This window comes from Lathamus discolor, chromosome 4 (assembly GCF_037157495.1).
Source record: "Lathamus discolor isolate bLatDis1 chromosome 4, bLatDis1.hap1, whole genome shotgun sequence".
Taxonomy (NCBI): domain Eukaryota; kingdom Metazoa; phylum Chordata; class Aves; order Psittaciformes; family Psittacidae; genus Lathamus; species Lathamus discolor.
The window spans coordinates 114,254,571-114,269,540 of NC_088887.1; the positions used below are offsets into that span (position 1 = coordinate 114,254,571).

Sequence of the window (14,970 nt, forward strand, 5' to 3'; positions counted from 1 at the left end):
AAGAAGCGGGGGGGAGTGAGTAAAAGAGGTTTGTGGTTGGGTTCAAACCACGACAAATACCTAATGGATATTACTCAGGAAAGTTAAAGACAAGACATAAAAAGGAAGATAACCAGTCAACAAGAACAAACTTACTGTCAGGATCCGCGAGACATGGTGTATATCTTCCTTTAGGTTTACGTGGACCTGTGGAGAGACAAATTGCTCTTGTCCTTCTTGAACCTGATCGGGACTGAGGTTGGGGTAGAGGAATATTGGGGTCTGGTGCAGTGTGAAATATCTGCATAATTAAAAAAAAAGGGACAAAATAACATAAACAAAGAGGTACTCTTACACGTGCATTATTAATTCGTTTGTTTTCCTTACCACTGTGCCTGAAATTAATCCTGTAATAGTCTCACACATTACGAAATAAATTCACAGAATACAAGCTTTGCTCTGATCTCATTTTACAATCCAAAAACCAGAATACTGAGCTGTACTTAAAATTTATACAAGTTATATAAAAGTATTTGTTTAAATCGTTTTATAGCCCTTCTTAAGAAGTGATTAACAGTCTAAATTGGAAAGCACACAATAGATGCTTGTAACTTCTGCCCAAGAAGTAATATATTTTTAAAACTATTATGAAGACTGCATTTTCCCTCTGTGTTCATGTGAAAGCTTTTGTATGCCATAGAAATGTGTCATAGTCATAACTTATTGGAATCCAGTCTGTATTTCAGAAAACCACTTTATTTTGCAAAACAATTCAAGTTTGATGAGGAACATCTTTATGTTTGGAGCATGTCCTGGTTTTTATCTTTTACATACCACTGGTCAATTCTGAGCTTCACTGCTGCAGAAATAACTCAATTTTTAAGAGTATCTGACTACTGCAGTCTGATACAGGTATACATGAGGTTTTAAAAAACACTTTGCAGCTAAATATGACAAGCCTGCCAGCAAGAGCAATGCAGAAGGTCCAGTAATTTTCTTGATTTTCATTTGTATCATCTGTTCTGCAATATCCAAGACACATGCAGCAGAGACCCTAAAAATCTTGTAAATATAACTGCTTTGGAGGATGACAAAAGCAAAAAATATGGCTAGAAGATATGAAGGTTTTAATTTTGGATCTTTCTCACTTATTCATCCTAGTGTAGACTTTAAACTACTGAAAATTGCTTATGGCATTCTGTGCAAGGAAGTGGAATTCTGTGTAATGGAGATGAGGTTTTACACAAAGATAGATTGCCTGAATAAGCTACTGAAGGAGTAAGAAGTGTCCAGTCTCCACAGGACCAAGTGTTGTAGGCTAAATACCACGCGAGGCCAAAATACATCTCCATAAGGATTTCTGGACCTTCTCTCAATAGGGCATTCCCAGAAGTGGATGAAGTGAGCAATGAAAAGATACCTCTATGCCATTCATAGAAGTGGAAGAAAGGAAATACACTTCCACAGTAGAAAATACTTTAATGGATGTCTTGAAATGCTCTTGAAGTACATTAATAATGTATTAGGCATTAGTGAGTAGCATATCAATAAAAAAAAAATAATGTCTGTAGACAGAGAAATAGAGCAAGGGTGATTCTGATTTTGCAGCCATGGTCTTTGTATTGAATGAGCTTGTAATCTGGAGGAGAAATTCAGTGTTGGAAATCCGTAATTTATGTATTTTTGAGTTACAGCCAAGGAGGCTATATGTATCATACCAATTCTGAGGAGTCCCTAAGAAATAAAACTGATGATACCAAGCACTACTGTCAGTACTTACTGACCAACCAGTGCAGGGGATCCTAGTATTGACCAGGAACAACCCCTTAGCTGAGTAAGGTAAAATGGAAGAAACATCAATGTTTCTCAGTTCGTTTTGTTAGTCATCTGACAGGCGATATACATTGATAAAGAGACTGTTCTGCTGAGTTCTGAAATCAAGCAATAAAATAAAATAAAATAAAATAAAATAAAATAAAATAAAATAAAATAAAGGAGACTTATCAGTGAAGCTGGTACCTGCAATGGTAGTGACTGAAAGTAAGTTTAAGATTTCACAGATTTTCTCAAGCCCTGAAGCCATTCTTACTCAATGTTAATATTCAAGGCCCGCCTGGACAAGTTCCTGTGTGATGTACTGTAGGTTACCCTGCTCTTGCAGGGGGGTTGGACTAGATGATCTTTTTAGGTCCCTTCCAACCCTTGGGATTCTGTGATTCTGTGATTCTGTGAAAGAGTTTGAGATGGACCTTTGCTGTGACTGATCTCTTTGGGGAAAATAAAATAAACAGATGGACCTTTCTTCAAAGCAGAAGAGTATCTAGAGAGGGCTGAAGGTTCCAGAGTATTCAGAAAGTTTTAAATCACAAAGATATGATAGGCACAAAACCTGTAATTAGGAATAAAAAACCTCACCTAAGATACATTATTTCTTCCTTCAGCTTTTTTACTTTTCATTTAGTATCTAAGCTAAGGAAAAATGACACAATGCACGGAAATGTGGGATTCTGCTGGGGATCCATACTGATGCTGCTTGTGAAAAGAGGAACTGAAGGATCATTGGGGTTTCATGGTGTTAGGAGGGACTAGATGTTTACTGTGCAGCTGGTGTATTCCCAAAGGACAGTAATGGTCTGAAAGACTCTGGCCTGATGCACTCAGGGGAGAATCCATGCATTTACCCAGAGTTAACCTTCACACACTGCTAGCATGAGAGAAACGGAAGCGCTTGGAGCAAACTTATGACCTTCTCATTCTGCTTCTTGATGTAAGGACACAGAGAGCTACAGAAAGCAACTGAAAATTCAGAGCAACTCCTTCAAAGCATGGAAGATTATGCCCTGGATCTGTACCTTGCACAGTGACAAAAGACTTGCTAGGAATACAGACACATAGCATGGGGTGGGAAGAAGGTACTCTTCCTATCAATGACTTTCTACAAATGCTGTATTTCTTATTCTTAAGAACTTAATGATGGTAATGAAAATAAGATCTTAGTTCCACTTCATCACAAAACAGTCAGATAACGTCTTTCTACCTTTTCATAATGCTCTATCAGAATTTCAACGACGATATTCTGAAACTTAATGTTCATCATAGCAGCCACGGTTTCTTCTTGGGCTCTCATCAGAGTTGGTCCAAAGATAACACCAAGGTTGGATACAGTCATTAGATTTTGCTGACTGTGTAATGATACCCTTTAAATGAACACAAACAATACGCAATTAAATTGTTGTGCTAAACTGCAATTCCAACAGGCAGAACCCTGTTGACGCTACTTCTTTAACAAGATCCCAAGTTCTCGCCTCCCCTTTAAAAAACATTTTTAAAACTTTTACTTTTACTAGAGTCAGAATATGGTGTAGTACAACAATTATATTTCCATTAAGGCTCCCATGCTGCAGTAACTTCATAAGACAATGAGCACGTCTTTCTGGAGCAAGTGTGTTAGTTCCTGACGTAATTGACAGGAAAAAGCAAATACCTTTGGAGGTCTCTACAGAATGATCCAGACCATCTAAAGTTTAGGAGTCTTAGGGCAGGCACCTATCCCTTTCTAATGATTATGCAGGAGCTTAAACACTTTATGTTGGGTTTACTGAAAACACTATGTAGTAACAGAGGTCAACAACATACATCAGCTTTCATGTAAAGGAAAAAAACTTAGTTACTGAAAGCACTTATTTAAGTGCAATAGCATCTCTTTATTAATATCTTGAAAACGTAATCAATGGGGTCAGTGATATCACTGTTTTGGTGGTACAGATTACATTAGATGATCATAGTGACATCTTCTGGCTTTAAAATATAATAACCTTTTACTTCTGTATATTCATTTATTGCTTACTCTACCTCTTCTGTCATTTTTCTCCTTAACGTAGAATTCAGAAACTTACTTTTCCCAATAATAGATAATAAAATGAAACTCATCAATCAGTAATCCTCAGTGCCCCTCTTCTCTCCTTATGAATAAGATTTGCCAAATAAAAAATGTATCATCATAAATCCTTCAAAATAACTGCAAGTGATTCCCCAGTCACAGCTGCCCTATTGCCTCATGCCTGAGAAATATCAGGCCAAGTAAAGATTTTGTAATTACAATAATGCTTAATTATACTGAATCTGCTACCAAACAGAATCAGTTATTGAGGCACTAGTTCACATTTCTGCTATCACTGTCAAGTAGAGAATTTTTTGCCATTTATTATGTAATTAAAATAACTCTTGTACCATTTAAAATTAAGAAACAGTAATATCTATAAAATACTGGAAACTAGCAGGTAGGAGCAAACTTTATCTTCTGTTTTCTCTGTAACAGACCTTACATGTGGCTTAGGTGAATAAAGGGTGGTGGGAAGACCATTAGTATTTTAATGGAAACAGAATTCTTAATTACTCAGCTCTAGGCTTGTTAGAAGTCAAAAAAAAAAAAAAACCAACCCAAACCCTTTGCAATGTTACTCTGCTTTGTGCTGCACAGTAACTGTTAAGGTCTCTTACACAAACATAGTCTTACAGCATAAAAGAGAAAGCAGTGTTTGTCCTGTGTTTGGGTTTCCTTGGTTACAAATTTGGTAGCTTGTTAATAAAAGGAATGGTGACTTTAATAACATTGTAACCAAAAAGGACTTTTTACAATGCATTTCAAAGACTCAATTTCTTGCAAAAGAGAAAAAACCCCATGCCTGTAAATGGATTATTTTTGAAAGCCAATTTCCCCTGACCTAGTCCTACTGTTGCTGGGCTACTGAATAGACATAGGCCAAGATAATCATGCATTTTAGGCAGCTGTAAGGCATTCATTGAGGTGCAGTTGCTTTCTCCTCAAAATCTCTTTCTTTGATACATCACCAGTTAATTTTTGATGCTGACAAATTGCAGAATCCTGATTATCCACCTTAGAAAAGTATGGCGTTATTAAATCACACCAAAGAAAAAAATATTCTTTAAATTAGACAGGTAATTTGACTAGGAAGGTTTAAAAACTAAATATTAGTTACCTATGTGAAAACAACAACACACTTCCTTTGTCTGCCTAGCTGCTGACTGAGTATATACTCAGGCAGTATCACCTCTGCAGGGTGCTTTTCAGGATTTGCTGGTTTTGTTTGTTTGGTTTCAGTATGACCTACATCCCACATCATCTACATTAAATTTAATTTGCACAGTGACACAAAAGTCAAGGTAGGCAGAGAGGTAAAGACCTTAAGACATAAACCAAGAAAAATATAATACTATCCTTATTTTGTAACCCATAGTTAAAAGGTATACAGTATTTTCACCTAGACACAAAAGCATACATAAAGAACTGAATAGTTACAAGAAATACAGGGAAAGGATGCATATTTTGAAACTGTATTTTAAACAAAAGAATGAAGCAACAGGAGGTTGGTTTGCTTTGGGTTTCTTTTTCCTTATTTTCCCATTTTCATAAAATGAGGCACTTCATCTGCCATTTGTTCCTTGAAAAATCTGACACAGTGGTAGGAAAAAGATGAGGAAGGAAGATAGCTAATACACTCAAGAGACTAATTTTGAACTCAGTTTCATTAGAATTGCTAGCATAAACACCAGCTGGCAAATTATATACAGAGAAATAAGAAGGGATGAATTGAACATTGGAAAGAAAAGAATGGAAAAAAATTCAGTATAAAACCATAAGATTACATTTATTGGAAATGAGAATCACATCAAAGATGAGATAAGCAAGACTTAGAGAACAATTAAAGAAGGGAATACTGCAGGCATGCTCTTCCTTGGAAATGCATTCGAGGTCACATTAAGAAAAAAGAGGACAGGAAAAGAAGTTAAGAAAGAAATGCTTGTCTATAACTGATTCTGCCTACAAATAAGGTTCTACATACCTGTATTTCTAGTTTTGGGGCTTCCAGACTAGCAGCTTTTACAGTAATCATTAATCCCTTGTTAAATGTTTTAACTTTTAGCAAGTTAGAAGGCAGTAGATTTTTTTTTAGCTAATCAAACAACTCTGCGAGTAATGTGAGTTATGAAACATACTTTCATCTGGTTCTCTGCGTTACCCCACGTACGAGACACAAGGTCTGCCTAATCAGTTTTTGCAATGGAAACACTCAGAGCAGCTCGCTATCATGTTAGTTTTCAGAGGCTAATGACACAAAGAGCCAAATATTGTTTTTTAGTGCTAAATAATTTCCTATCAAGGCAGTTTTCAAAGTTCTCATGTCTATAAGAGGAAGCAAAACTACTCCACTGTAGACAGCTTACTGCAGGTTGTGGCTCAAGCTGTGATCAAAAAAGAAGAATTGCTGGGATGTAATGAACGGAATGAAAACAATATATCTTCTACATATTTCAGTCATGTGGGCCTTATCTGAACAACTGATGTTTCATTATTCACATTCCCAGATCACTGTTAAATGTACTAAAAAGTATATAGCACCAGAAAGAATAATACATATTAAAAAGTATTCAACAAATACCTACGAAAACTGACCAACGATTTACTAAAAAGTACATGAAAAACATTTAAGGCAGAAACAGAATAAATTATAATGTAAGAATAGTATGGAATCATAGCTAGTGACATAGAGAGATGTAATAAAATAAAAAAGTGTCTTTTTTATCTCCCAGCATATGCTACGGTAATTCAGTGAAGAAAAAAGATCATCAGTTCAAACAAATGCAAGATCTTCTCCATCTGACATTTAATTAACACAGAAACTGATGAAAACCCCACAGGGGTTTGGACATATAGGCAGATCAAAAAAGTATAAATAATAATATTTCAAATTAACACTTCCAAATGATACTACAATTCAGAGGAGTTAGAGAGGAAAATAAGTTCAAACATGAGGGACAAGTGATTTGTTCTCCACTTCTAATACAGTGTGCGACCTTCAGTCAGATTCAAAACAGTGTTTTCTAACAATCTTAGCATAGTTTTAGATGTTTCTTAAATATAATTAGTGACAATTCCTGTAGTAAGTAGGAATGTGAATGAAAATGCTGAGTGGGTTTACTCTATAAACAGAGTTGGTCATCTTGGTGATTCTTCATGGTGGGTTGGTTTTTTTTTGTTTGTTTCTTTGGTGAGTATTCTTGAGATATGTTGAGAACGGCATTTTAGAAATTAAATGTAGTTTCAAGTGGCATTGTTTCAACACAGAGAATAGCTTAAGCAATACTGACAAATTCAAAGCAGAAATAATCACATCTTACAATAATGCTGAAGAGAAAAACAAAAAAGAATTACTTGACCAAGTGCTTGATAAGGATGTCCAGCATCTCTCTGTTCTTCTCTGGTAACTTATGCACAAGTGCATGCACTGCCTCAACTCTGTAGTTCTGATCATCTGACTCTATTAAACAGAAAACAAATATTGTTGATAAATCAGAACATGTGCTAAGATGTGACTACAAATGTCACCAATGCCAATGTATGCTAGTACACACATGCATTATAAAGAGCCAAACAAAATTAGGCTTTAAAATCATGACAACAGTTTGATTATACTTCTTACAACATTCTGAAATTTGTATTTTAAGTAACTTGGCAAAAGCAGTTACCACAAATACTGCAACTAACAAAAGGCTAGTAACTGAAGAGATGAAAGGTTAGAAACAATATTACTTTATTTATTACTTTACTTACTAACAGCAACAATGAAATCTTTGTGCAGCTTGAAAGTCATCAGTGGTTCTGAAAGACACCTGGTTATAAAAAACAATATTAAAAGAAAATTTAAAAAGCATTACTCAAACTCTTTTTAAGTTTTATGGGTGTGATTATGATAGCCCTCAACATATGCACAATGTGTACTGATACGCTGTATGGAAAGCAATGCATAGATGACTGATTACAATTAGCATACAACTTAGTCATGTACAGCGTCTGAAAATTTGAATTGAAGCTGGTGTCATCATGTAGGTTAGTAAGGGAAGTTAGACTCTGGCACAGAGACTGACTGTTTTCCGGTTTCCGTACTGCAGAAGTGTAATAAATACAGCTGCATAACATGGTAAGGTGGCCTGCAAAAGCAATCTTTTGCCCAAGAAAGGCAGAAACATGACAAAATTTGGGACTGAAAATCTGATCTGGGAGATCCTAGAAGAGTAATCTCTGAAAGGCAGACTGTAAATTGCCTTAGAGACACAAACACATAGCTCCTGCTAGCTCATGCAATTTCACAAACACAGTACATACAGTGATTTATGCTTCTGAATACGTACTGTAAATATCTTCAACCAAAGCCAGTCTTTTCTGTGAAGTGTGCATGGGCATTCCATTATAAACCCTAGGTGTGTTTTCCAGACTGAATAGGGATTTCTAATGCTGCCTTCTGTTACGTAACCTGTTTAGGAAATCTAGATTTTTAGAAGGCATAGAACACCCACCATCTGGATTTGATGCTTTTTATTCTTTCTTCTGAATATTATATATTGAGACCCATAACAAAATTATCTTGGAAATATCATGATTCTTGAAAATTCTGTCTCTTATTACCAAAAATCTTCAGAGAAAATGACAGCATGGGAGGGACAACGTGTTTGTGAAGACACCAACAGCACAGGATAAAGCCCTCTGGTTTTGCAGAGATTTTTATTCTGTTCCAACAATGATGCTATGAAAACTCATGGTACACAGCTTAAGGGATTCAGAAAAGAAAGACTGAGCACAACATGCTTTGCTGTTAATGTAGAAAATTTTAAATAAAAACATGCAATTAATTAACTTCTGCCAAATTGAGGGCTATATAAGCCATAACTATCTTAATAAGGCAGAAAGTGTGACAAATTTTAGATTTGTTATTATGGCCAATCGCAGGGATATTAGGCAAGATAATAATATACTCAATTATTACCATGCTAAAATGTAATATGGTATTAATAAGCAAAAGATCAACGGGCCAGAAAAAGAATACTGAGATTTGTGTAGCTTCACACTTACCTGAGGTAGTTTTTTAGTCCACTTGTTATTGTTTTATTGTCCCAAAGTTCCATATCAATATCCATATCAGGAGGAGATTTAGGGGCTGGTAGAAATTTGAATTGTGATTGTGTTATAGTTTGACTAACATGCTAACTAGAAAAGTGACAAAACAGAAGCTAATAAGTCATTTACCTCATGTGATTACTTAGTAGCTGGATTAACTACCAACCTGATCAATTTGAATCTTTTAATCTCTGTCAAAGTATTAATAAGAATGCATTTAGCACTCATTTAGCATTTGTAAGCTAACTATATGCATTATATCAAAGTGTTAAGTAAGCCAAAGCCGACAGAGAATTACTAATTAGCTTAGACATTCAAACACAGGCATCAGAGAGCCCAATTAGAAAGAAAAGTGAAACACTGGAACAACTGTCTATTAAACTGAGCTATGCTGTGTTATAGTACTAAGCTCTGGAACACTTCTGAAATACACCAAATACATATCAACAAATAGAACTTTAAAACTTAACAGAGAGCTGCATTTTAGTAGCAATTTGCTCATGTATATCAATGACAACATGCAGAAATTGAGTACTAATGCACACAAGAAACTAGTTGGATGAGTCACTCATTTTAAGAAAGCAAACTAGAGGCAGTTAAGTGCCAAATTCAGTTCTGAGCACAGCAGTTAAGGCAAAATGGACCACAGCGCACACACTGCATAACTGACAAACAGTCACATCAGATACTTACAAAATATGGTATTCATCAGCTTTTGCACCTTGGAGTTTACACCACCTATTCTGTACAGCCCCAGGATTGTAATACCTACATTGGGAAAACAATGAATATATGGCAATGCCTTCTTTGTGTATGTTTTCAAAACATCTGAATGTATTTATGGAAAGTTGTACAATTCTCGAGTACTGTTTGCCACTACCGAATTCTCTTCTGGGTTACTAACAAATGCATTCCACTGAATCCACACTATAGTATACATTAATCATGACTTTACATGAATAGAAAGTCATTTAGGAATGACCCATATCAGCAAAGAACAAGGAGACAGCTGGAAAAAGTGAAAAATGAAAAAAAAAAAAAATGCAGTCTTAAAACACATTACATGTCAACAAGTTTATTTTACCTAGACTTCAGTGGAATTACTATGTGCCTACATGTGCTTAGACCATGATCCCTTCCAACTGAAATTTGATTGACATTTATAGGAGAAATGATTGTACCCAAAATAAAAACATATACTGTATACTGCTGCAACACTGCAGTTGAAAATGTAAATATTCTGCATAGATCCCATGTAAAATGGAGACAGACAAGTCCCAATTTGCCCATAAGTTTTAATTGTTGGGGTTTAATGGCACAGATAATAACAACAAACAAAGTTTAAAGTCTAACATTCACAACACAGTATTTCAGTATTGCACTGATAATTTTACTGTTTTTAACTGCCTTTCAAAATCAGCTAAGTCTTTCCTCTTTCCCACTTCAAGTCTTATAATTTAGAAACTGTCCACTTTTCCTTTGAAAACAAATTCTGAAGTCTGATCTCACTTACATAACATAGGTGTTTTGTTTTGAAACACCCCAAGAAAAACTCGCAAGCTCTGAGTCAGCAGTGACTCAAAAGCTATATAACATTTATTACCTGAGAAACTGAATTCCTGTTGAGCTCAGTGTTGCATAAAGAGACCATCCAGTTTTTGGATTAGAAGAGAGTTGCATTGTGACAGTGCAGTGCATGGACGGAGAAAGGTTACCTCTTTTTATGGAAGACAACAGAGTCATACCTCTTCGTTTGGAAGGGGATAATTAAAAACTTGCTGTGATTTGTAAGATATCACTTCATCATTACGGTGATTATTGCTCTCTTTCTGTACATTCCTGCTACCAAAAAGTGAGTGTCTAAACATTTTTTAAAAAAGGATAAGCCATGTGCAAAAAGAGTGAATAAAATTATGGGAATTATGTTCTGCGAAGAAAGATGTGCCAGCAGAGAGTATTTATGGCACTTTTTGGCCTTTTTTCATGCCAATAACCAAAGCTGGGAGCTGAGGCTTGCTACAGTATTACCACACAAAAGCACAGTTTAGTGCACACAAATTAAAGATGTGTGCAACTGTGTATTAAGGGGTCTAAACAACATGAAATTATTGAAAATGTTTAAAACTCCCACTTAAACAGTATGTTAAAAACTGTTGTTGGAACTTGTGGCAACATCTTAAAGTGTAAAGAACTCAAATAACGTGAAAAGTACAACCCAAACGACAGACACACAGAATTAATCAAAGCAATATTTATGAAAAAATACTCGCAATAATCTAATATATAATTTGTTATTTAGTACACACCTCTTGTTTCTACAGCATGAATACATTTCCTCACAAAGTTGAAACCTGCTTCATTTAAGAACACTATGAAAAGAAAAAAAGGTAATTATTTTCTAATGTATCAATACATAAATTCTCAGTGTTTAGCTATGTTCATATGTTAGTCAAGAAGGACTGATACACATTTATCCAGGAGATTATGATACCTATTCTGCAATAGTATTTTTATAGATACAACATTTGCACTCAAAACCCCAACTTTCAAATCATTAGTGGATCATTGCAAGCAGGATATTATACTGTCTTGCTCAGAAATCAGTAGATTGTCTACACATATATATTTGTGTCAATATATTAATATGTTAATAACATATATATGATAATATGATGCTAGTGTGCACTTGTAGCTCAGAAAGCCAACTGTACGCTGGGCTGCATCACCAGCAATGTGACCATCAGGTTGAAGAAGAGGGTCCTACCCCTCTACTCCAAACTCATAAGACCCCCCCTGAGTACTGAGTCCAGCTCTGGATCCCCCAGCACAAGAGGGACGTGAAACGCAACTCCAGAGGAGGCCACAAAGAGGATCAGGGGGCTGGAGCACCTCTGCTATGAAGAGAGGCTGAGAGATTTGGGGTTGTTCAGCCTTGAGAAGCCTCTAGTAGACTTTACTGCTGTCTTTCAGTACCTAAAAGGTGCCCACAAGAATGCTGAAGAAGGACTTTTAAAGTGCATGTAGGGACAGAACAAGCAGGAATGGCTTTAAACTGAAAGAGGGTAGATTTAGATTAAATATTAACAAGAAATTATTCACTGCAAGGGTGGTGAGACACTGGTACAGGTTGCCAGAGAAGCTGTGGATACCCCATCCCTGGAAGTGTTCAAGGCCAGGTTGGACAGGGCTTGGAGTAACCTGTTCTAGTGTGAGGTATCCCTGCCCATGGCAGGGGAGTTGGAACTAGATGAGCTTTAAGGTCCCTGATAACCCAAACCACTCTGAATCTAATACAAGTACACACATAAACCTCATAGTATCTTTCAGTACCCTCATTTTATTACTCAGTGTATATGTAACAGGTGCATACAGACCTGAAGCCCAAAAGATGTGATGGGCTGAGCCCACTTGTATGAGGTAGAACGCAAAGTGCCAGGTCCTGCACTGGGTGACAACCACCCCATGCAATGCTGCAGGTTTGTGGAAGAGTGGATGAAAAGCTGCTCAGCATAACAGGACCTGGGGCTGTTGGTCAACAGCAGCTGAACATGAGCCAGCTTGTGTCCAGGCAGCCAAGAAGGACGACAGTATCCTGGCTTGTATCAGAAATAATGTGTTCAGCAGGACCAGGGAAGCGACTGTACCCCTGTACTGGGCACCGGTGGGGCTGCACCTTGACTCCTGTGTTCAGTTCTGGGCTTTTCACTATAAGAAATACATTGAGGTGCTGAGCATGTCCCAAGAATGGCAACAAAGCTGGTGAAGGGTCTGGAGCACAAGTCTGATAAGGATTGGATGGGGGAGGTTGCTTAGCCTGAAGAAAAGGAGGCTCAGGGGAGACCTTATCGCTCTTCTACAACTACCTGAAAGGAGGTTGTAGTGAAGTGGGCACTGGTCTCCTGACACAAGTAACAAGCAATAGGAAAAAAGAAAATGGTCTCAAATTGCACCAAGGGAGGTTTAGATTGGGTATTAGGAAAATTTCTTCACCAAAAGGGTTGTCAAGCACTGGAACAGTGTGCTCAGGAGTCACCATCCCTGGAGGGATCTAAAAGACACGCAGATGTTTTTTAGCCCTACTAAACCACGCAACTTGCGGACATGGTTTAGTAGACTTGGTAGTGCTAGGTTTACAGCTGGACTTGTTCTTTTCCAACCTAAATGATTCTATTATTCTATATAAGGATATTATTTCAACATAATGGCATGCTTTTTCATTTAGGAATATAGACTACTGATAGAAACTTTTACAGTTTTGTAAAATATACTGTAGCTTCAAAGCCAATCAAATTTTCTTCCAATTTATGTTTGATAGTAATACAAAAGTTGAAGGTTTTCTCACAGTTTACATACCTTAGGATGTGCTTTTACATAACCCAATCATGTAATACAACAGCTATGTGATAGCAACAGAATGAAAACGTAAAATAATCTCTCTCACACACATGTAGAAACTGGGACATTACAGAAATCTACCAATATTTGGTAACTACGTAAGTTAAGAACTTACTTTCTTCCTTCTTGCTAATAATGGCTGGCAGGGTGTAGATCTGTAAACAGAAAAAAAAAAAAAAACAACAAACCAGCAGGTCAATATTTGTGCTTTAAATTCTTTACTACCAGGTCTGTTGGTAGCTGCGACATGCTGTGAATCAGCTTGCTGCTAGGGAAAAGCCAACACTGCCTTTCATCTTCTCCTGACATTGCACCCCCTAGAACTCACACAGGTTAACAGTCCTGTGCTAGGACAAGCACCTAAAATGTGTTAGAAGTCACATTTGCAGACTCCCAAATAGTCTAAAATTCAGTACAACTACTGATCTAATTTCTGTGCCGTTTCTGTCAAGCAAGAAGCTTGTAGAAATACTTTTCTATCTCATAAAACCAATCAACCATCTTTTCTTCCACTTTGATACAGGTCTGACATCACCCTCATTCAGTGACTATTTTAAGAGCACACTAATAATGGGAAGAAATCTCAGACTGTCTCTTAGTAGCTTTCAACACAGTTTTATGCTCTCTGCAGTGCCTTTCAAGATGGTGCTAATTGTTTACTCCATGACTCTGCCCAAAAGATCGGTTGTCTTTACCAGGGCAGAAACTACCAGTGCACGAATATTATCTGAACCATCAATCATATTAGGCAACATGCTATCATGTTAAACATTAAATATCCTAACATAAAATATTTAAAGGCTTAAATTCACTAATAGTCCTGCTTTTCTAGCTTACACCTACCTTAACTCTGTACTTGCAATATTGTCTCACAAAGAACAGAACTGAATTTGCCTGTATTTAGGCATACTAGCTTCTTTCTTTAATATGTGTGCCACAAAACTGTTAAAAGCAAAGAAAATGAAAAAATATCCTTACTGGTTCCTTTCCATCCATAGCTTCGAGCCAAAGTTTTCGGTTAGATTCTGAAAAAGCCTGCAGTGTGATGATTCCAGGTCTGTCAAAAACATACACTGATGTTACTGATTTCTTTTTCTCAAACAGAATCCGAAGTCAGAATCCAAATACATACTGACATGAAGTGAATACGTATAAGACAGAGAGAAGTTAAAGAAAGATGACAGCTTTTGACACAACAAATAACTTTGAGGCAGATTTAAGAACAGGTCTGTTTTTTAAAAGTTTGGTACTGCAACACGCAATTTTAGATGCTTAGTCTTAAGCGCTACAACCCTCTAATAGGTATGAGTTACCTCCATATTGCAAGGTAAGTTATAAACTTGCAAACAGGATCCCATACAACTCATTTTTTAGTGGGGAGGTGCTCAGAATGGAAAACTTAGGGACAAGATACATCAGCTCAATTTGACTAAATATGGCTATACCTGAGCTCATTATCTACTTCCTTTCATAGCAAATGAAGACCAGTAGGTACTTTTAATCTAAAAGTCATCATATCCCGAAATAGACATCCAAAGTCAGTCAAAAGAAATATGCCCTAAAACAGTTGCTTAAAAAGAGAACTTTGAGATAGTATCTCAAGTCTGGAGATGTAAAGCCAA

At 36.6% G+C, this 14,970-nt stretch overlaps 1 protein-coding gene across 1 annotated transcript in view; it reads right to left on the reverse strand.

Moving 5' to 3' along the window:
* Positions 1–14,970, reverse strand: part of ARHGAP42 (Rho GTPase activating protein 42) — a 158,315-nt gene that overhangs the window by 18,384 nt on the left and 124,961 nt on the right. The window contains exons 11-19 of the mRNA XM_065678712.1: positions 14,327–14,405; positions 13,464–13,503; positions 11,260–11,322; positions 9,647–9,721; positions 8,909–8,993; positions 7,613–7,671; positions 7,214–7,319; positions 3,017–3,176; positions 136–280 (exon numbers count right to left, since the gene is read on the reverse strand). Of these exons, the coding sequence (XP_065534784.1) occupies positions 136–280; positions 3,017–3,176; positions 7,214–7,319; positions 7,613–7,671; positions 8,909–8,993; positions 9,647–9,721; positions 11,260–11,322; positions 13,464–13,503; positions 14,327–14,405 (812 nt within the window). The remainder of the gene's footprint in view (positions 1–135; positions 281–3,016; positions 3,177–7,213; positions 7,320–7,612; positions 7,672–8,908; positions 8,994–9,646; positions 9,722–11,259; positions 11,323–13,463; positions 13,504–14,326; positions 14,406–14,970) is intronic.